General features: G+C 45.7%; 1 protein-coding gene across 3 annotated transcripts in view; it reads left to right on the forward strand.

Annotated features, from left to right (window-relative positions):
- KCNH5 (potassium voltage-gated channel subfamily H member 5) overlaps positions 1-23,963 on the forward strand; it is a 628,566-nt gene that overhangs the window by 232,302 nt on the left and 372,301 nt on the right. For all 3 annotated transcript variants that reach the window (XM_069638250.1, XM_069638247.1, XM_069638248.1), the window contains one exon: positions 7,984-8,413. In XM_069638250.1, coding sequence (XP_069494351.1) covers positions 7,984-8,413 — 430 coding nt within the window. The remainder of the gene's footprint in view (positions 1-7,983; positions 8,414-23,963) is intronic.

Below are 23,963 nucleotides of genomic sequence, written 5' to 3' on the forward strand. Positions count from 1 at the left end.
CAAAGAGAAGGGATTCGCCGTTGTGAATAACTGTGAATTAAATCCTCTGACCGAACCTTCTTTCTTTATAGTAAAATCAAACAATCATCCTATAAAACTTAAGTGAAATACGAAAAAGCCATGTACTTTTCTACACAAAAATGTTGATAGGCCTCCAAATGGGCTATTTCTTTAACCCATCTGTTGCTTTTTAGTTATCTCTTTTGCCTTTGTTCTCTGGTCTTTCCGCCTTGTCTCTTCGAAAGCAGCTTCTAGATTTGTTTGACCAACGTTTGACTTGGTTATTGAGTGAGAATTGTAGACTTATCGGCAATAAAAGGCATCCATCGTAGAAAAGTAGTTTCTCTTGGTGAGCATTGGTTTGGGCAGAACCCAGGTCTGTCCGGAAGTTGCTGGAGCATTATGATCTAATGTCTGCTACGATTTACTCCTTGGTGGACTGATTAGGTTTGCTGTCTGCATCCCGTCTAGGCTTGTCCACTCTGTGCATCCTGTCAGAATTCTTTCGAGGGGTAGAACTTCCAGACAAGGTTGAATTTCCTTTCCTGGATTTTCTTTATTTTATGCCTTTGTTGTGTGCGTCTCTTTCTGAGGTTGATTTGTCAGGCTCCTTGCACTTCAACTGTAGTACCTGTGCTGCCTTCCACAGGAATACTAGAACACTATGGATTTGAAGTAAATCATCCTTGATATTTGCCCTGACCTTTGTTTGTATTGACTGTCTGAGTTCCTGTACACCCTGCTTATTTTCAAGCATGATCTCTGAGACATTTTCATGCTCGTCTTTGATGCGTTTAAAATCTTAGCTTAGCAAGGATAGTGAGTACCCAAGGCTGTCTTGCAGCAAATCTTCAGGTCTGCAGTTGATTTCCTTAGTGGTGTGTTAGGCAGAATCCTGTGCAGTTCCCTTAGCGAGCACTACAGAAGATTAAGACTACAGGTATATGCAATAAATCCCCTTCGGTATCAATCAGTCTGTACCACAAAGATTTAGTTGATAGCTGTGGCTGAGCAGTCGGACTTATCTCAAGAGGGAGATGAGCAGTATTCATGGTTTACACAATAGGACTACAGTACTATGGAACAAGGAAACACTGACCAAATCTTTATATCAAAATGAATATATACATATTTATTTTACACACTCTGATGTTCACACAAAAATCACTATTCATGAAGTTAAAACAGTCTGAGAAAGTATACACAACTCCCTATTTAAATTGTAGTCAAGTTTGAGCAAGAGTGAAAACTGAGCAAAACGGCACAGTGAAAACCAAGCAGAAATGACACTCTAACAATTTCTTCTCATGGAGGGAAAGGACAAGTTATACAGGGTTAGACTCCTAAACACACCAGCAACACTTCCCAAATGGATTGTGAACAAGTTAAGCAAGGCAGTACTTTAGCATCAGCAATACTTTGGTGAAAACCGAGCAAAATGGCACTTCAGGGGAAGGAAAGGTGGTTATAAGAGTTTCAGGTGCACCAACACATTATTTGGAGAGAAATCTAGAGAAGGCAGTTGTAACACATTTAGCCAAAGTCAATAGGCCTGTGCCAGAGTCAGTGGTACAAGGCAAAAGTGCCTAGGTTCAAAATGTTCTAGTAGCTGCAGTCAAGTCTTTGTTAAATGATGGAAAAGGCGGTTGCAGGACATAGAAAGATAATGTTAGACAAAAAGGCGGCCAGCCCAGAAGGTAAGTAATGGATTTAAAACACCTTTAGCAATACCAACGACAACGGGAGGCCTGGCGGAACAATGTACCTTGAAAGTGGAAGAGGCTCCTGCGGTGGCGGTAGTTCCTGGCAGTTCCTGCAGTTCGGGAGATCCAGCAGAGGAAGAGAGGCTCTCATCATGGAGGAAAGTTCGAGTTACTGCACTGCCCAGGGATGAAACAAGCCGCGGTGCTGCCAAACGAAATAAAAGGTACGCTCCTTTAAATCGCGGTCCGGGTGGCTATCTGGTCTCCGAGTGCAGGGCACTGGCATTTCGACCAAGGCAGGTCCAGGAAGGCGAATGGAGAACTGGTTGGCCACACCAGCTCAAGGGAAGAAGACTCTTGCAGAGGAAGATCTTCTCAAGTCGTTAGAGAAAAGTGGTGAGGATCTGCAGCAGGGCTTCACCGGTGGCTGAGTTGTTGCAGATGTCTTCAGCTTCTCTCCTCTTCGGTTTCTTAGTTCCAGTGGTAACGTCTTGTCCTCTAGTCCTCAGGAACCTGCTTTTATGCAGCAAGACCCCCATTCATACAGCCTAGCTGTCACTCACACAGTGGGGTGACTTTCCTGGTGGGAGAAACCCCCCAATCATATCAAAGCAGAGTGTGACTTGGGTTGCGTAGGCAACCCTGCCCAGGGTACCTATTCCCCCTCCCACACATCCTGACTACTCCAGACTCAGTGGCGCCTAGAGGAGGGCTTCTGTGCAGAAGCCCGCCAAAAGGACGAACAAAGGATCCCCGACCTGGGTTAGGATTATAGAGAAAGACACAAGAAATAAATATTATTAAAGTTCTGGCAATAAAAACCTACCGGAGTAAAGTTAATATTATAATAAACTGGCTGTATTTTAGAGGCCGACAGTAAAAGTGGCAGCCTCGAACAATGGGAAAATCCCATAGTGAAATATTCCCGGTCGAATATTTATGGTAGTAACCACTCCCACCAGCCAGAAACATTTGAGAGAGGGACTGTACGGTACCCCCTCAAAAATGAACACCAGGGGAAAAACTATTAACCGTTCCCGGTACTTCCATAGTTAGATGGGTTGTACTAGTTCTGTTCATAACTATTGACTAGGGTATGGAGTCTATGTTGGGGGTCGCCACGACACCCCCGTGGTACGGCACGGAGGGTGCTGTGTACCACACATGTTTAAAAAAAGATGATTCCTACGAGGGTGAGAAAACCCCATAGACCATAAGCACACCAGATAGCCTAAAACACACACTAGCAATCTGTCTAAGAGTGGGGAAAAAAAGGGTCTCACTCTTAGCAGGAGAAAAAAATAAACCCCTCAAATCCAGCAAAGCTGCTGGGGGACTCTATAGGTAAGGGAAATTAGCCCTTGAAGAGAATTCTCCCTAACATGGTGTATATCCATGCCTCTTTCTTTCAAGAGCTTGTAGATTTTATTTGGATTTTGGGATCCTGTATTTTTGGAGGGACCAGATGCCCTTGGACAGTGGGAAGGGCCTTAACCCCTTTTTGTGTGCATCAGTCATTGTGCAAAGCTCTTTTGGCGGAGCAGTTGAGTGGCTGTAGGATCCGAGCATCCACCCACTCTGGGGGAGAACCACTGTGTTGCACTCTTGCAACTGCTGTCTTCGACGTGTGTCTGCATGTGCCACCAGGATGGCTTTATCCTGCTGCTCACCTTCCAGTCAGAGCCGTCAGGCTTGACTGGACTTTCACCTCTTGGGGCATTTGTTGCTGGATCATTCTGCACAGCAGCAGTTACGTCTCTCTGTCATCCTAGCATTCCATCCAGTGTGAAGCAACAGAGTGCCGCTGTCTCATTCCAGATCGACTGCTACACTACCCCTCTGCAGGCGTAGTCTTATCACATGGGTCTCTCCTGCCTCCTTGGGTTGTGGCTGACAGGAACAGGTTCTGTAGGGTCACTGCTTTACTACCTTCATCTAGTGCAGCTTGAGTGGGCTCAGTCACCAGGGTATCGAGGCATAGCGGGGTCTGTGCTCCCAGATTTTGCAAAGTTTCGACATTTTGCTCCCCCACCCCTGAAATATGAACCCTCCTACATTAGCAGAACACATGTGCGGTGCGTTTTATTTCTAGTGATCATGAGCATGTGATGCAGTCTAGGTGCAGTGGCAGAGATGAGCACAGAATGGCAGAAAGAGAAAGGAAGGTGACCAGAAAAGGTCCAGAGCAAGCTTCTGGTACGGGAGACTGCTGCTGGGATACAGGTCAACAGAACAAAGGGGAATGACCAGCAAACCGATCTGCTGCGTTCCTGAGGATCTCTGCAGCCAGAAGGCAGGCATCCCCAGAAAAGCTTCTGGGGATCTGGACTACATTGGACAAACTATGGCAGTGGAAAAGTCTGCAGGACCGGCACAAGAGTAGATCGCAAGTGTGAACATGGCTGAGTATATTGACAACATTTTGATTCCCAGGGTATCTACAATTAAATCTTATCTCAAGGATACGACATCAGCGATCAACAAAATCTCAGGTGAAATGGCATTCAGGGTACTTTTTGGCAATTTGGGACGTTAAAGCCCTCTATACGTCCATCGGACATGAGACAGCATTGGAAACCATTGAATATGTGTTTCAACAACACTGCATCTAATTGCCATTCATTTAAGATGTTGAAGGAGATGCTTTTAATGACATTGCAAAACAATGTTTTCCTGTTTAATAAAGAGTTCTTTAGGCAAACCAGAGGTTGCTATGGGCGTAAAATATGCCCCTGCACTTGCAAACTTAGTAATGTGGATGATTGAGGACAAACACATATATACAGATGAATTAAATGAGAGGAATGTTGTTTTACTGATTACATACATTGACGATGTTCTGTTAATCTGTCAAGGAACTGAAGAAGAATTGGAACAGTTCATGCTAAAAGCAAATCTCAATACATTAGGGATTTAAATAATTGGAACCCAAAGCGCTGAAAGTGTGAATTTTTTGGACCTAACAATCTACATTTCTGACAACAAATTGATGACGAGAACATACAGGAAAGAAACTAAAGTAAATTCGACACTCTATGCTACAAGTTGTCATTTATCAATGTGACCAAGTGTATTTAGGCAGTACCATAAGGGAACTCAGATTCAGGATACGAGAACACATGTCACCTATAGGGAGCCAGGACACTAACCTGCTCTTAGCCCCGCATTGGCAGAATAATCACCAGTGGTGTGACAAAAAAACAATTAGGTTTTTAGGTCTTAAAGTGACACTGGGACCATGGGGATGCAACGGGAACAAATGCTAAGGGAGGAGGAAGCTAAACTGATATGTAAATTTAGAACGGTATGAATTCAGAAAACGAGATGTCTGCTTTTTTGTAATATGAGATTTAATGAATCGGGTAGATTTACTTTATTGATTAGGAGAAGGTTAAGCCATAATGGCAGGAATCCAATAGCTGGCACTTACATTTGAAACATTAGACTTTAATGCAATCTACACTCAAAACAGAATATTTTATTATATTTATGCCACTTATCACAATAATAATCAATTAAGAACAGAATGAGAATGGGCGCTTCCCTTTCCTCTTTGAACTAACGCATTTTGCAGGATAATTATATTTTCAATAAAATGTATACTTAAATAAGTATGAGATAAGACACGTTCATTTAATTTTAAAATGTACGTTTTGATAATAAGAGTATCAATTAATATTAATAACCTTTATATCTGTAGAACTGATTTCGAAATGGACCGATGCATTAAGAACGAGAATTACCCTCTAGAACGGTAACTAGATTAGCATTTCCAATAGGAAACTGCTTTGGAAACCAAAGTATGGCGGCCAAAATAACAATCAAGGTAGGACTGCGTGTGTTACCATGACGAGTATAAAACGTAACACGGCCGAATTCCAGTCCACGTTAAACCGCGGACTTGATCGCACGGACGGCAGGGGCCAGCACTTTCGAAGTAAGCCCTTAGCTGGACAGGGAAGCGCAACACAGGGAGCGCTGTTCTTCTAGTTATTAATACATTTTGAACAATGCCTCTTGTATAGCGTATTCAATTTAATAAACAAAGATTGTAAATGGGAAAAGAGGGTGCAAGGGACATCTAGACATTACGTTACAACCACTCTTTGTGATACTTGGTACAGTAAGATCGCGCAGTGACAGACTAGAGAATCTTTTGATTTATACCCAATTATTCTACATATTGGTAATACAGTAACAAGGCAGGAGACCTCTTGAACAATACGTAAGTGCTGGTTATAAAGTCTACGGACGACATTGTTTTCAAATACTTAGTACATCAATGCGACGTATTCAAAAGAACCGGAGGTAATCAATTGATTTATATCAGGGAGTGGTGACTTACAATATGTTAATTTGGCAGGTTGGGATTGAACCCATGACATTTTCATTTTCACAAGACTACTTCTGCATCAAGATACAGCTACTGGGTAAGAGTAATTCATTGCAACTCACTTTTAAATATACAACATGCATACTACACACAAAGTTCTTATTTGATTTCCAAGGGAGACACATTGATCTTTTTCTTTTGTTTTCTTGTTTATTTTTTTTTTTTCACCTAAAACACCCCTCCCTCTACCCCCTCCTTCGTGTCTGTGACAAAATGAATCATTGGTCATTAAAACAAATTGGAATGCATTTTCTTTTATGGGTTACGTATGTATAATGATTGGATTGAATCCTACTCCTTTTTGTTTAAAAAATAAATAAATGTGGAACTTTCACGTTTATTAATGTACTCTGGAAATGCATATGTATGTATATGTTTTGCTTGGTATATTCTTCGTTTTTTTTCCTTTGGTGACTTGCAATACTTGCATTTGTTTGGGGTTTTCTTTTTATTCTCAATTCTACATATGGTTGTCAAAAAAACAATTGGAACTTAGAGATTTGTGTTGTTACTTTAAGACTGAGAAAGGCGGTGTTTCCCACCGAAACATGTGTAATCACAAAGGACCACTGCACAGAAACATAAAGTACCATCAAATAACGATTTGAGTGGCTTTCATATGAAATATTGTGTGGACTTTAATTTCCCAGTGGCGCTTGACCCTAATATGAAGCCACTTCATACTATCATTCCGATGTTAAGCGGAGTAGAGGAACCAGAAATCCCTGTTCGCTTACCATACTCATGCAACACTACTTTGTCTGAATTGAATATAATCTGTTTAGGGTGCTGAGGTCTATCCACTGGTATCCACAGCAAAAGGTTCCTCAGAAATGTCTCTAGATAGCAAGAGAACTTGCAAAGTGGAACTTTAAGGGTGGGAGCCACAAGTCCAGAGAAGAGAAATGAAGAGGAGGAGAGCAGCTGATGGGAACCAGGAGAGGATGTTCCAAAAACTAGTTATAAAGCACAGCAAAGAGTTGATGGTTGGAAGGTTTAGAATTAATCTTATACCTCTGGCAATTGCTCTGGGCAACCCCCCAGACCATCGTTCTTCGCCTGCCAAGCCATTACAGAAGGGGAAAGACCATATGCAAACCAGGCTTGGCCCCACCCGAACTGCCAGGGCACATCCCTTCTGCTCGAGACCACAAGCATCTCCAGACATGTTTCGGCCTCGTTGGGCCTCATCAGTGAGGAGTAGCTTGGGTCTCTAGACCCAGCAGGCACAGGACCCACATCTGGGCATGCCTGTCCCACTCGGGTTGCCAAAGCAAAACAGAGGTGTTGGCTGGGAGGTTTAGAATGAATCTTAATAATTGATGAGGCGAAGGTTTTGAAAAATGCAAGCCAGTGAAGGTACCAAAGGTTTCAGATGACTAGAACCTGAAGACAAGTTCCCAGCAACAGAAAACCACAATTCAGAACTGAACATTAGGCAGTCTGGGAAATGGCTTCAGAGTTCCCAGCAGACATTGATGGAGAGTGCAAGTTATCGATGAGCATATATTGGGAATTGAAGTCCAAGTTCCCAGTCACACTTGACCTCAGGAGAGGTAGAGACAGTGACGGAAAGACCTTTGTGACCCCCAAATACTCAGACTAGAGTTACATTGTCCCAATTTTATCGTGCATATTTTCTTCGTTGCTTCATACACCGACACATAGGGTTACACCTTATTCAGCATAATGTATTGCACACGAATAAAATGGAAAAATGGTGTGTGCAGGTGCTGCAGAAACCTGGTAAACCTCTGTAGGCATCTGCTTTTCTGTGTGATTGTACCGGTCAGATCTCTAAGTGAAAATGCCTGTTTGATTGTGTACATTTTTAACTGATAGTGTGTGCTCTTTTGTATTTAAAAAATGTTTATTCTACTTTTGCAGGGGATTAGCAGTCTCTTCAGTTCTTTAAAAGTGGTGCGACTCTTGCGACTTGGCCGTGTCGCTAGGAAATTGGATCATTATCTGGAATACGGTGCTGCTGTTCTCGTGCTTTTAGTCTGCGTTTTCGGACTTGTAGCTCATTGGCTCGCCTGCATATGGTACAGCATTGGCGACTATGAAGTCATAAATGAAGCAACTAACACCATCAAAACCGACAGCTGGCTGTACCAATTGGGATTAAGCATCGGGACCCCATACCGATACAATGCCAGTGGCTCAGGACAGTGGGAAGGAGGACCCACCAAAGATTCCTTGTACATATCATCTCTATACTTTACCATGACCAGCCTTACAACCATCGGGTTTGGGAACATTGCTCCAACCACAGATGGAGAGAAGATTTTTTCTGTCGCAATGATGATGGTTGGCTGTAAGTAGAATGCTTTGTCTTAAAGAATGCTTTTCTCGTAAGGTGATCAAATAATAGGGACTATGAGAACATATACTAAAATTGTAGTTTGCATTGTGTGAAAGCAAGATTAAAATTGCTTGATTATGCTGTTTGAATCATCAGTTTTAAACACGCATTACTAGTAGCACCCTAACCCAGACAGCTAGCGATGATTTGGATTGATGGGGAGGACTGGCGGAGCTCTGGGATATCCTCCATTGGTCACATCAGGGTGTGGCGGCTTCCCTTGCCCCCAGATAACCCCATTCAACTTCGTCAATAGTGACTTAGAGTGTGGAATGTGCTTTTTCAAATTTTATTTAATTGGTTAAACATTAAAAACCTTCAGCCCAAAATGTGTATATTACAAATTATGATATGAATTACAAGATAATTGACAAAAGCGTTGATTAAGAAAATGGTAATAAAAACACATTAAGAAAAGGCAGAGAGAACGTGCTAAAATACAATAATATATTGAAAATCATGTCAACTCAGTGAAAAGCTTCTTTCCAAATATAAAATGCTGACGCAATCATTACTATTGAAGCGGCACAATAAATACTGTTACAGAATTGATCAGATTCAACAAACTCCTAATGAAACAGAAAAGATGAGCCTCTTCATGCATGCACTTGTTCATTTCGGGCATCCCATAAGGACATGACGGGAAGTTTCAATTGCAGGTGCCCGCCCAGCTTCCAATGTGTTCGCTGGTAGGGAGTATATTAAATCTTAAATACATATTTATTGACTTGTTTGTATCGCGCTTGTCGTCCGCAGGCATCAGTGGGCAAACAAATAGTTGCAAGACATGGCGACAAACATTAACAAGACAACTGGAGTAAGGATGAACGGAACAGTTATGCAGGGTGGTGTATACGATTAACAAGACAACTGGAGTAAGCATGAGCGGAACAGTTATGCAGGGTGCTGTATACGTGGAGTAAGCATGAGCGGAACAGTTATGCAGGGTGGTGTATACGTGGAGTAAGCATGAGCGTAACAGTTATGCAGGGTGGTGTATACGTGGAGTAAGCATGAGCGGAACAGTTGTGCAGGGTGGTGTATACGATTAACAAGACAACTGGAGTAATGATGAGCGGAACAGTTGTGCAGGGTGGTGTATACGATTAACAAGACAACTGGAGTAAGCATGAGCAGAACTATTATGCAGGGTGGTGGATACGATTAACAAGACAACTGGAGTAAGCATGAGCGGAACAGTTATGCAGGGTGCTGTATACAATTAACAAGACAACTGGACTAAGCATGAGCGGAACAGTTATGCAGGGTGGTGTATACGTGGAGTAAGCATGAGCGGAACAGTTATGCAGGGTGGTGGATACGATTAACAAGACAACTGGAGTAAGCATGAGCGGAACAGTTATGCAGGGTGGTCTATACGTGGAGTAAGCATGAGCGGAACAGTTGTGCAGGGTGGTGTATACGATTAACAAGACAACTGGAGTAAGCATGAGTGGAACAGTTATGCAGGGCGGTGTATACGATTAACAAGACAACTAGAGTAATCATGAGCGGAACAGTTGTGCAGGGTGGTGTATACGATTAACAAGACAACTGGAGTAAGCATGAGTGGAACAGTTGTGCAGGGTGGTGTATACGATTAACAAGACAACTGGAGTAATCATGAGCGGAACAGTTGTGCAGGGTGGTGTATACGATTAACAAGACAACTGGAGTAAGCATGAGTAGAACAGTTATGCAGGGCGGTGTATACGATTAACAAGACAACTGGAGTAAGCATGAGCGGAACAGTTATGCAGGGTGGTGTATACGTGGAGTAAGCATGAGCGGAACAGTTATGCAGGGTGGTGTATACGATTAACAAGACAACTGGAGTAAGCATGAGTGGAACAGTTATGCAGGGTGGTGGATACGATTAACAAGACAACTGGAGTAAGCATGAGCGGAAAAGTTATGCAGGGTGTTGTATACGTGGAGTAAGCATGAGCGGAACAGTTATGCAGGGTGCTGTATACGTGGAGTAAGCATGAGCGGAACAGTTATGCAGGGTGGTGTATATGTGGAGTAAGCATGAGCGTAATAGTTATGCAGGGTGGTGTATACGTGGAGTAAGCATGAGCGGAACAGTTATGCAGGGTGGTGTATACGTGGAGTAAGCATGAGCGGAACAGTTATGCAGGGTGGTGTATACGTGGAGTAAGCATGAGCGGAACAGTTATGCAGGGTGGTGTATATGTGGAGTAAGCATGAGCGTAACAGTTATGCAGGGTGGTGTATACGTGGAGTAAGCATGAGCGTAACAGTTATGCAGGGTGGTGTATACGTCTCAAGTACTTTAATAGATGGGTTTTCAGTTTTTTTTGGAAACTCATGAGATTAGATTCTAGGCTGTTCCATTTGCCAGCAGCCACTGTTGCAAAACCACTACCTAATGCATCCACTCTCTTAAATGTGGGTACCACGATTGGGCCTGTTGTTTCTGATCTAAGGGAACGGCCTGGAACATATCGTGAGATTTGGGATTTGAGGTAAACCGGGTCTTGTCAATGTAGACACTTGTGGACCAGGGTCATTGCTTTAAACTGGACCCTGTCTTCCACTTTAAGCCAAAGCAATTGTTTCCTTGCGTTGCTAATCTGTTCAGTTTTCGTTTTCTGCTTGATAATTCTGACCGCATTGTTCTGAATGTATTGGAGTTTGGTGAAACATTGTTTATTTGCACCAAGCATTAAAGCATTCCCGTAGTCAAGGCGTGAAAAGATGATTGCTCTAGCCAGAGTGGCACAATTCTCTTCACTTAAAAGTGGTTTAATTGCTCTTAAGAGCGTTCAATAATGTGAGCAGTTCTTGCTCACATACGGGGCTTGGGCATCCATACTCATGGAGGCCTCAAGATACACCCCCGCGGTCTTCACCTTACTCATAACTGTATTGGGAGATCTTCAAGGAGGAAGGACTTGTATTGAGCTGTCAGTTTGGATCGTGCTGAAGTGGACCCAAAAACCATCAGCTCGGTTTCATTGCCATTGAGGCAAAGCCAATTATGGTCCATCCAAGATTCAATGTTTTTATAGAGTCTTGATGGCATCGCTGTCTTTCTCATAATCTCCGCTCAGCTCCATTACCAGCTGAGTGCGTCCGCATAATTAGTGAAATAAACATTGATGTTGTCAAGGATTTCGCAAAGAAGGCATAAGTATAGATTGAAAAGAAGGGGGGTATGCTGGTTCCTTGAGGCACTCCTCACAGTATGTCCAGTACATGGGGGACATTGTCTCCCCAATGTACCTTGGATTTCCTTTGTTTGGAATGACATCAGCCAGGCGGTTGTTTCCTCTGAGCACTTAGCAACTCTCTGCAAGGCATGTTGGATCAGACCATGATCGATAAGATCAAAGGCCGCGCTTAAATCAAGGAGGATGAGGATGACGGTCTGCCCTTGTCTACTATTTCGACATGTGCGTCTGGAGATCTAAAAGAGCTGTTTCCGTACTATGGGATATCCGAAAGCCTGATTACTTATGGTGCAGAATTTCATTTTCCTCCACATAAGCCTGTAGTTGGCTAGTGGCCACCTTGTCCATCACCTTTAGGACAAAATTACAGTTAGTTATAGGTTTTAGGTTACTCATATCTCTGTGATCTAGATCCGATTTCTTCACCAGTGGGGAGCCACTGACCGTCTTAATATTAGAGGGGACTTCATTGTCCCGAAATGAGATATATTATTCGCGTTAGCACTGGTGCAAAGATGTCTGCATTGTCCAAAATCATTTTTGGAGGTAGAATATTCCCAGCACAGGCTGATGGTTTCATTGTGGCAAGGATTTTCAGAGTTTCTTCTATAGCGATCTCTTGAAAATTAAAGTCTTGTTATGGTTGGATGTGATCTTAGTAGGTGGCTGAGCGAATGTTGGCTCGGATGTTTGAGCACTTGTGATCGATTCGCAAGCTTTTTTGATCTTAATGAAAAACGCTGACTGGGCTTTATTGCAGTCTTCCTGTGATGGGGTGAAAATAGTTTTTATGGCTGTAGGCTGTAGATTGATTTTAGTATATCAAAATGTTTACTAGTCACATTGGTTGCTGATTGTATTTGGTCATTCAAATAGTTTTTCTTTGCCAGAATAATGCCTTTCCTATCGGCTTTTTCAGATTCCTTAGTTGCTGATGGTTCTTTCAGGCAACTCCTTTCCCTTTTTCTTTTTTCCGTTTTTAGTGTCTCTAGTTCCAAGTTACGTCATTTTTGGTGTGTATTGTTAGTTCTAATCAGTTTGGATGTTAGTGGTGCTTTCATGTCTACTGATATCGTCAGATGGTGGGAAAGAACTGCCAGTATGTGTTCACGCGTGTCCCCTTCCTTTTGGGCATCCATAGTATTATTAATACACGGTTCCAGATCGACCCTTGCAAGGATAGGATCTTCTTTGTGTCATTGGAGCTGTTCTGATTAGGATACAGAGGAGTCAAATTAAAAGTTACTCTAAAATGGTCTGTCCATATACAGGGTGTTGTGCAGTAGTATAATCTTTTCAATTGCATACTGCAAGGTTTGCTCCAATATGAACACAGTTCTTTGGCACTGAAGCCTTTAGCCGAATATACTCAGCAATTTGTGTTGAAGTACAAACTGAATAGGCTGGTGTCAACATCCCAAACCCTAGTTCTATTCTTCAGATGACAAATTGCATTGGGAGAATCCACTAGATCCAACAGTCAATCCTATATCTGCTAAATGTTTCATAAATGTAACATTTAATTCCAACAGGAATCCATTTGTACGGTTTTGCATATATTGTTTAGCAATTAAGCCCAAGCCTAGTCAGACTGCGATTGTACTGCATACAATGATCAGCCAAATATACATCTCCAGAGTAACAAGATGGATCTCAGAGACGACACCGAACTCCAACATCAAGGCTTCTCCAGGCACCGAGGAGAGTACACCAATGATGGATCTCGGCGACGGACACCGAACTCCAACATCAAGGCTTCTCCAGGCACCGAGGAGGGTACTGTCACGATGCCTGCCCCCAGACATCCAGAACAGGTCCATCTGTCCAGGGAACAGGCACCCAAGAAGACACAGGAATTCCCAAACCCCGCCTAGGGGCTATATGGGTTCAGTCCTGGCGCTGTAGGTGCCAGGCTCATATTGCCAACTTTAAACTATGCAGGTCATCCTGCAAAGAACTCATGTACAGGCCATCATGAAGCCATGGAGGACTACTTTCCTTTAGGAACTATTATGCTGTTTGGGTGTGGTACTGGAACTTCTTACCTGGGAACTACTTTTTTGATGCTATTTAAACCACGCCCGAAGAGCAGCACACGCTTTGCGTTATTCTGCATCTTAGCAGCGTAACGCTCACCGTGTCTGCAGTCCAGCATCCAGTCTACAGCCACACCCGTCTTGTGTCCAGAGCCAATCCTAGAGAAAAGGAAAGAAGAAGAGAAGGTTGGAACAAGGAGATTTCCATTTGGTCGTCTTTTCCTGGAGCAGCCGCACCTGTGCATAAAGGAAAAAGGCATTAAAATAAACCGCGTCGCATTGCCAGCTGCAGCGCCGTGCCATACTCGCCTGTCTTCGGAGCATCTCCACGACCCGGCGCAGCACCCGTTGAATCGCCGCCCGAAACAGCATCTGAAAAGACAAGAACAAACAAAAGGTGAGTGGGGTTCCGCCAAAGACATTCTTTTACTTACCGCAAGATACTTACTCGGAATTTTACTGCTCGAGGCAGCGCTGGTCACCATCCTACGTTAGACAATTTCGGCAAGGCACCGCACCTGCAAAGAAGATGGAGAACTGTTTGTTAATGACATTTGGAACAATATTACTTGCTAGACAGTGCTTGGTACAAACGGACTCTTACTTAAGCGCTACCTTCATCCATCGAGGCGAACTCCCTCCTTGGATCACGCTGCAAGGGAAAAGGTATGAAAGGAGCAAGACTGAAATAACAGACATTTGAACTCTAAAAGAACTATACATTCGGTTTACACACTACTTACCTCAGAGTCATTGTTGTCTGAAACTCTGCCAAATACCTTCGGATTAGTGAAGTAACTTAACTTCTACGCGCCCCTACACTCCACGCAGGATGGAGAGTTCATCCTTACAAACAATAAGGAAAATATTCTTGCGGGCCGGGCAGACGAAACTGAGTGGGCAAGTGCAGTCGATCATCACTTCGCTACGAGTCACACTGGTGAAGACCGCAGCAGTCCAACTTCGTTCGACGCCCCGGTGGAATCCAGGTGAGCATAACAGGTACACCAATGATGGATCTCAGAGACGGACACTGAACTCCAGCATCAAGGCTTCTCCAGGCACAGAGGAGAGTACACCAATGTTGGATCTCAGCGACGGACACCGAACTCCAACATCAAGGCTTCTCCAGGCACCGAGGATAGTACACCAATGATGGATCTCAGAGACGGACACCGAACTCCAGCATCAAGGCTTCTCCAGGCACCGAGGAGGGTACACCAATGATGGATCTCAGTGACGGACACCGAACTCCAACATCAAGGCTTCTCCAGGCACCGAGGAGGGTACACCAATGATGGATCTCAGTGACGGACACCGAACTCCAACATCAAGGCTTCTCCAGGCACCGAGGAGAGTACACTAAGGATAGGTCGCAAGGTCTTTCCCTCCAGAATCTCTAGCCACTTTATTCTGGCCTCGGGTACAAAAGTAATGCCATACAGGATCCCTATATGATACTAGAATTGTAAATAGAGATTAGACCCTCAACATTAAAACCCCCCTTTAACAGTCAATCTTTTTTAATACCAGCAATTTTTTAAGAACCTTGGTAATAAGCACATCACCATATATTTACATCCAGGGCAAGCGGTAATGGGCACCCAAGGTAAGTATAAGTCTCTACTACTAGAAGTGCCGGACCATCAATTTTCCAGATGAATTTTGTTTTACTAATGTTAATGCTTAGGCTATTTTGCTTTGTGCATGAAAACCAGAGGATAAATGGAGCGTTGAAGGCGAATTGGGTCTTCTGCATAACTTAACCATGTCACAGGTTCAGCCCTGATTATTTGATGAATATGATGCGCTGTGTCGATGGCTCGGGCCATGTCTGATATGTACAGATTAAAAAGCCGGGGAGTGAGAACTCTGCCCTGCTCCAAGCCACAGTTAGCGGGAATAGCTTGCGCTAGTTGGGCATCTTGGTTAACACGAACCGTTACGCAAGTGTCAGTATATAAGGCCATGATAAAATACAGGAATTGGGCATCAATGCTCCAAGGATGTAATGTCTCCCCTACGTGAGCTCGAGGTACTGAATCAAACGCCTTGGAGAAATCCACAAACTACACCAACAGATTTTTCCTTACTTCTAGCAACCCCCGCCAAGATGCTTTATAAGGCACATATATTCTGTGATGTTGCATGGGCCTTTAGAAAACCAGTTTGGAACTTATGTAGGGGGCGTTACCTTCAGCCCATGCATGAAGCTTTTTCAGTAAGACGATCGAAAAAATATTTGAGCTACTATCGAGCATTGCAAGGAGTGGATAATTGTCGGGGTTATTTCTATCCCAGTTCTTAAAGCCTCCAGCTATAAGGAATGTACTTTCAGCTACAGTGCACCAATGATCTTCGCAGAAGATTAATACATGTGTGTAAGCAGGGTGCTGCTGACTTACCTAACTAAAGGCTCGCTGCAGGACATGCTGGCCCTTCTTATCTCCAAGGTCGCCATTATTGCCTCCTGGTGGGCTCCTAGTTCAAAGATGGTGCTCGCCAGTGAGTGGCAGTCTGAATGCCGAGGTGGATGCTACTTTTTTCCCAAACCAATATGGCGCCTACCTCCAGTGGATGCTTCAGTGGCTCCATGATGGCACATCCAGCAGAGTTTCAGGGTTAAAGGGGCATTTTTTGACCTGTGCTCTCCATAAAAGCTACATTTGCCTTCGACATGGCAAGTTGAAAAAAGGGCAAGGCGAGGCGCTTAGTACTTCATGCTATTGGCAGCGTTCAGGTTTTTTCTAGGTATTCCGAGCAATGGTAGGGGTTCATATTAATGTATTTCATTCCAGGGGAAGGCGAATGGCAATCAAACTGGTATTACCCAAATTGACTTTTTACAATTGACCTTTTGCACAATTGACCTAATTATAGTCGTCCTAATTGACCTTCTGCACAATTGACCTTTATATTATTTTAGTTATTTTATATATGTATTGGGTTGGTTTTGGATTATAAATAATATAAGGGGATTGGGTGGGAGTTATAGGGGTTTTTGGATTGGGTGGGGATTGCGGGGGGTTTCCCCCTGCATATATGTCCTAATTGATTTCTAAATTAGGTCAATTCTCCCAAGGTCAATTGTGAAAAGGTCAATTAGTATACAACCATCAAACTCTTTGCTTCTTGCAGAATAATCTCACACATGTTTTTGAATATGCATAAAGGAAACAGAACTGTTGGATGGTTCCCCGAGTCCCCTTATGCTTTGAGGTCATTTGAGTACCATAAAAGGAGTCCTGACTTGTAGAGTTAATGATTTAGATTTCATGGGACTTGCACATTTTGTACATAATCGGTGGCCATGCTGCGCTCAGTGACACATTGCAAAAGATGTCAAAAACGTTGCGAGAAATGGTTTAAAAATAGGCACTTGATTTTGCAAAATTGAGGAGTCAAGCCTGACCTGATGAGGTGCATCAAGAGGATCAGACTATCTTATGAATGTGTGTCGATTTAAAGCGTTGGTGGTCGGAGACCTGCTGAGGAAGCAGCAACTTTCCAAGTAGCCTCTAGCACTTGGCAAGACAGATGCAATAAATTACTGAAGTTGCCCAGAACCATGGCCTAAAATCAAATGTAGTTCTTGGATGTGCAATGATGGCATGTTTGAGTTCCTGGGCTCAGTTCCATCTGTGAGGGAGGCATTGACGGATGAATAAGGGTAGAAGCCATGGCTGGGAAGCTTGAGCTTTGCCATTTTGATGTCGCTTTTGAAAGTCCCGTATTTGAAATGATGCTTTGAGCACCTCTGCCCTTCCGGATGTCTGTCTCGGAGACCTGGGCGGCGACCCTTGGTCCACAGCAGAGGCACCGTCTGATGCCGGAGAGGGCAACATTGTTATGTTAAAATGCAATACAACTCTTTTTATTAAAGGAAGACCTACAATTGTGGGCAAATATCTCAGGAGAGGCGGCCACCATTGAAGTCTAAAGCAGAGGCGGCCACCATTGAAGTCTAAAGCAGAGGCGGCCACCATTGAAGTCTAAAGCAGAGGCGGCCATCATTGAAGTCTAAAGCAGAGGCGGCCATCATTGAAGTCTAAAGCAGAGGCGGCCATCATTGATTTCTAAAGCAGAGGCGGCCATCATTGAAGTCTAAAGCAGAGGCGGCCATCATTGAAGTCTAAAGCAGAGGCGGCCATCATTGAAGTCTAAAGCAGAGGCGGCTTAGAGCAATGTTTGACCGTCTGTAAATGTAAGAGTGATCGAATATCACTCCAGGGTTACAAATTGCTGATATCTACAGCTCACTTTTTTAATAGCTCGGTAAAAGCCCCCAAAATGTCTGCATGGTTGGACTTCTAGATGCAATCTGGAGTCACAACATGCCATCTTGATTATCACATCCATGGCTTATTTCAGCCACGGTAGTGTATTGGCCCATGACAATCCTCAGATCTCATTAAGATTTTTTTTTGTAGACCCAAGGGCTCTCTGTTGGTTTAGATCCTGAGCCACAAGCTGAGTGGCCTCACTTTAGCCTGAAATCCATAACCTTGGACCCAAAGCTAGGTGAAAATTGGCAGAGGGATAAAAAAATAAGGTTTTCAACAAGCTCATTGCTTGAGGTTATAACGCCCGTAGAGCATGCTTCGATACAATGCAACTGTCAGAGCCCTTAACATATACACAGAGGTGAAAGCAGTGATGTGGCTCCCAATTTCCCAAGAAAGATATGCAAATTCCCCTGGCCCTCCGGTTCAACAGAGAGTTGCTTTTACAACGCTGTGGCACCAGGACACTGTAGAGGAAATCCTCAGCCCTGCTAAATGAACACGTGCACCACCAGGGGGTTCCTCACATTGGTGTGAGATAGCTAATGGACTCACCGCTCCTTTCAGGCTTTCCTAATCTAAAACAGTCTCAGGAAGATAGTGGCCAGGCCGCTTCTTGACTTAGTCCTAGGGTTACTTGGCCCTGCTCTCTTCTTGATGATCAGTCCTAAGGATACTGCACCCTGCTCTCTTCTTGTCTAGCACCCTGCTCTCTTATTGAAGATCAGTCCTAAGAATACTGCACCCTGCTCCCTTCTTGTCTAGCACCCTGCTCTCTTCTTGATGATCAGTCCTAAGGATACTTTGCCCTGCTCTCTTCTTGACGATCAGTCCTAAGGATACTGTTCCCTGCTCTCTTCTTGATTATCAGTCCTGGAGGGTGCAGTAGTGAGAGATCGACACACAGGCAGCATTTATGTTGCTACAGACTTTTATGTAGATAAAAGTAGGGTGGGGGAAGGCCTCGCTAGCCCCAACGCTAAGGGGGGTTTCCCTGCCTCAACACACATCTCAAATGGGTCCATTAGGATGTCAAATAAAGATAAGTCCATCGTTGTTTCAAAACCCCTGACTCTAGCCCTCACACTAACAACTCAATATAAAATGCAAAGGGGTGGTCTTCTCAGCAGGTCATTCAGAGTTCTTTTCCAAGTTCATAACACAAAGTTCCAAAGGGTGGAAAAGCAAACAAAGTTCCACAGGGGTCAAGAGAATGCTTCCCTTCTCTTGAGTTCTCACAATGTTCACAAGTCCCAGGGGAAATGACCCCCTTCCCTAGGTTTCTTTCCACTTCCTTGAAGAGGGAAGCACATGTCTCCCTTCTCTTAGCTTTGCCACGATGTTCTCAAATCCCAGGGGCTGTCTCCCTCCCCCAGGTTTCTCTTCCTTTTGACAGCCTGCCGGGTTCACTCTTCTCCCCGGTGCTGTGACTGTGAAGGTGAGTAACGATTGTCCTCCTTATATGGGTGCAGGTCCCAGACTCGCCTGGTTTCAACAGTTCTCTTTCTAGCTAGACTTGGTGTACTGTCCTGCCAAGTACTACCTATTACACCGCTGGCCTGGTTCACCTTTCTGCCAGGTGCTGTGACTGAGGATGAGCAACTGATGTATTTCTATTATTGGGTGAGAGTCCCAGACTCGCCTGTCTTGTGTACGTCTCCTCGGTATGCTTGGTTTACTCTCCTGCTAGGCACTACCATATATTATCATAGATGTGAATGTTTCTTCAGTATTACTTTCAGGGTCCCAGGCCCTACGATCTGGGTATTTCACCCCCTTCTCTGCTTGGCACCACCTTCTCTGGTTCCCAGCATCTTTCTGCCCCTCTGCATACTTGTTTTCCTGGTTCACAAGGGTGTCTGCCTTCCCCCAGCTTCTGCTGTCAGGGGGATTATTGGACTGTGTCCACACCGCCCTACCACGGGAGAAGGCTTCTCCCCCATGGGAGAAGTGACAGCATCCAAGGATTCGTCATAGCCCTGCTCTCTTAAGCCCTGCTAGCTACTTGACTGTCAATCCTAAGGCTACTGTTCCCTGCTAGCTTCTTGACTATCCTAAGACTATCGGTCCTAAGGATACTGCGCTGTGCTCTCTTCTTGACTGCCAATCCTAAGGCTACTGTGCCCTGCTAGCTTCTTGACTATCCTAAGACTATCGGTCCTAAGGATACTGCGCTGTGCTCTCTTCTTGACTGCCAATCCTAAGGCTACTGTTCCCTGCTAGCTTCTTGACTATCCTATGGATTATGTGCCCTGCTCTCTTCTTGACCATCAGTCCTAAGAACACACTGCCCTGCTCCCTTCTTGACCATCATATTTGCTCCCCTTCTAGCTTGTGTTTCCTGCATTGCAGCTAGTGGGACTTCTTGCAGTAATTGGTGAGATGTTCTTTGAAGAGTACAATAGTCCGGCCCTTCCTGTAGTGTAGGATGTAGGCGGCCTGTCTTATCTGCTCTCTTACTTAGGATCTGGTTTTTGTCGTAGGCATTCTTGCCCAGCCGAGGTATGTCCTTCTGGGGAAATAGTAATATCTTTGTCACACTCCCCTGCCGCCCCTGCCCCCACTGCTTAGCGTAATTACCAAGCTTTGTTATTTTAGCACACTATACCAGCTGAGCGTGGGAGAGCGGTCGCTGGTAGCCCTGAGGGAACTGCAGGCCAAGGAAGCCCTGCCTGGCCCTTGCGGGCCTCCTTGAGTGGATTTGCCTTTTTTAACAAAATATTTGCTTTTCGTGCTCTGAGCGCGTTGTTGTGCCTGCTCCTGCTCCCCCCTCCCACTTCCTGGTCCTCCTCTCCCTGCCCACCCACCCCCCCTCCCCTTCCTCTCCTCCTTCTGGCCTATAACCACCCCCCTCCTGGGCAGCCCTCTGCCCGGCAGCCCCCTGCGGCTAAGGGCCCCAGGCCAAGGGCAACTCCTACAGTTGCGGCTCCCTGTGTGTCTGCAGGTGTCCGCAGGGGACGCCTGGTGCCAGTTTCACTTGCTATCGCCACCTTCCCCCGGCCCACCCCACCTACACCTGGTCACTTCGTTCGCATGGTGTCTTCACCTCACTGTGGAACACAGTTGTGGTAAACTAGGGTTTTCTCCCCTCGCAGGATTCTCAAACTTAGCTGGCCTCTCCACTGTGTACCTAATACGCATTTACTGTTGTTTTTTTTCTGAAATGTGGTAAACTTGTGCTTGCCGCTCACTTCCTGTCTGCGTGCTCTCGTATCGTCTGTCTCCCCCCCCCACTCCCTCCTACTCCATGGTGCTCTCTATCTCGCCTATCTTCTCTAACTGCTTCTCTATTGACTATCCTGCTCTCCTCACTAAATCTGGTAGGAAAAAGTTTAAAAAGGACATCCTGGTCTCCAACCCAGGCCTCCCTATCGCTGACACCTACACTAGTGCCTGCTCCAAGGAAACTCTCACTGACATCCTCTTTTCCGTGCCTTCGCCTGACCTATGGACCCTTCATATGGTCTCTGTGCTCTCTCCTTTCTCCTCTTCTCCCATTAATGGTGGCACCCGTTGGGATGTCCTCTTTGCCCCTTTCCGCTCCTCTAAGGCCATCATTAATGTCTACGCTAATGGGACCGTCTTGGTCCAAGGCCCTCGGGCCAACCTTCACCTCTTTGATAGACGCTTCCCTCGCCTCATCAACTTCCTTTCCTCTCCCGCTGTCCCCCCTCCTCTGTCCTCGGCTACCTTGCCTCTACCCTCCCTCCCTGCCCCCTCTCGTGCTCCTTCTTCACCTCCTTCTTCTACACCTCCGCAGGGCGTACCTCTGATCTGTACCCCTCCCCGGAAGTTCTTCAAGGATAGCAACCTTCTCCATATTGCCACTCTTAACTCTCACTCTGCCATCAAGCATTCCTCTGATATCTGTCGCCTTCTTGAGGAACTGGACCTCGACGTCCTCTGTCTCACTGAGACATGGTTAACAGCCAGCTCTGCCACCTGCTTTGACACACTCCTACCTGACGGTTACAAGATCCTCTCCATGCCCAGGCCCAACCGTGCAGGGGGTGGTGTTGCCCTTATCTTCCCTGAGTGGATTCCTGCCACGGTCACTCCTACGCAGACCTACTCCTCTTTTGAATGTCTTGTCTGCCGACTCTCTCTCTCCTAGCCATTCCCTTACCGTGGCTACTATCTATCGTACACCTGGTCAAATTTCCTCCTTCCTCTCTGAGTGGGCTGACCTCTCCTCCTCACTCTTGTCCTCAACCACTCAACTCCTCTTTCTTGGTGACTTCAACATCCACCTGGATGCCTCCTGTCCCCCAACTGGACTCTTTCGTGACCTCTGCGACTCTCTCTCACTCTCTATTCTCCCGTCTGGGCCTACTCACTCTGCCGGGCACACTCTTGATGCTCTGATCTCCTCTGACCTTCCCCTCTCTGTCCCTCTCTCCACTCCTCTCTCCTGGAGCGATCACTTTCTCCTATCCTCCCACCTCTCCCTCCCTACCCCACAGGCAAAGCCACCCTCGTCACTGCCACCCACCTTCTCTGTCATCCGACCCATGAAGCGCGTGTCAGTTGAGGCTTTCGCTGCCTCCTTCTTGCCCCCCACCCCTTTGGCTGACTCCCACCCTGACACAGCCCTCTCCATGCTCCACTCTGCTATATCTGATACTCTTGATATCCTTGCCCCCGTCATGAGAATCCGCCTGAAGCCCAAAGCCAAATGTAACTCCTGGTATGACTCGGATCTCGTCACCCTAAAACGCAAGTGCAGGGTGGCAGAGAGGAACTGGCGTGCTTCATGTTCATCCTCTGACAAACTGGCCTGCCGCCCGCTCCAAAGGCAATACCGGCTCTCCGTTCTCACCAAGAAGAGAGCCCTTATCCAAGCCCGCATCTCTGTGGCATCTAAAAACTCGGCCGAACTCTTTAAAATCTGCAAGGAGCTGGCCAACCCTGCTGCAGTCTCTACCTCTACTGTCCCCTCCCAGGCCCTCTGCACTGCACTGGCCTCTCACTTCATCTCTAAAACTCAGGACATCCTGTCCTCACTCTCCTCCTATCACCTCCCTCCCTCTCTTCCCGGCTCTTCCTCTGGCCCTGCTGCAGCCACCCCTCCTCCCTCCTTCTCTGCCTTTCCCCTTTTTTCTGCTGACGAGGTTTCCAGACAAGTCCGATCTATGAACGTCTAGTCTAAACAGGTTCACCCCTGTTCCTCCAAAACTATCAAGGACCACATCGACTCCCTGGCTCCTGCCCTGGCTGACTTTTGCAACCACTCCTTCGCCTCTGGAGTCTTCCCATCCCCCCTCAAGCACTCCCTTGTGCACCCTCTTCTCAAGAAACCCTCTTCAGACCCCTCCTGCCCGGCTAACTATCGCCCAATCTCCATCACTCCCTTCCTGGTCAAACTCCTCGAGAAACTGGCCATCTCCCAGCTTAACCTCCATGCTGAATCTGTTGGTAGTCTTCATGACCATCAATCTGGCTTCAGAGCTGCCAGAAGCACGGAAACTGCTCTCCTGAACATCCGTGAGGACCTGCTCTTGAACCTCGACTCCAACACTCCGTGTGTTCTCATTCTGCTTGATCTCTCTTCTGCCTTTGACACTGTCAACCATGCCATCCTGCTCAACCGTCTCCGTGATAACCTGGGTATCACTGGTCGGGCTTTGGCGTGGCTGACCTCTTTCCTTTCCAATCGACCCTCCCAGGTCCAACTGGGGTCCTTCCTCTCTGATATCTTTTTCTCCACCTGTGGTGTCCCTCAGGGATCTAATCTCTCTCCCTGGCTGTTTAACCAGTATCTGGAACTCCTCGCCCACCGCATATCCGCTCTCTGCCCCAACTTCCAGTGCTATGCAGACGATACCCAGCTCATTTTCAGGCTACCCTCGGCCTCCTCCTCTCCTTCCCTCATCTCTGACTGTCTGTCTGCTATCCAGGAATGGTGTGCCGCCAATGACCTCTGCCTTAATGCTAGTAAGACTGAGATTCTACTCATCGGCACACCCACTCCCTCCTTCCCTGTAGC

Source organism: Ambystoma mexicanum, chromosome 14 (genome assembly GCF_040938575.1).
Source record: "Ambystoma mexicanum isolate Mex_15411 chromosome 14, UKY_AmexF1_1, whole genome shotgun sequence".
NCBI lineage: Eukaryota > Metazoa > Chordata > Amphibia > Caudata > Ambystomatidae > Ambystoma > Ambystoma mexicanum.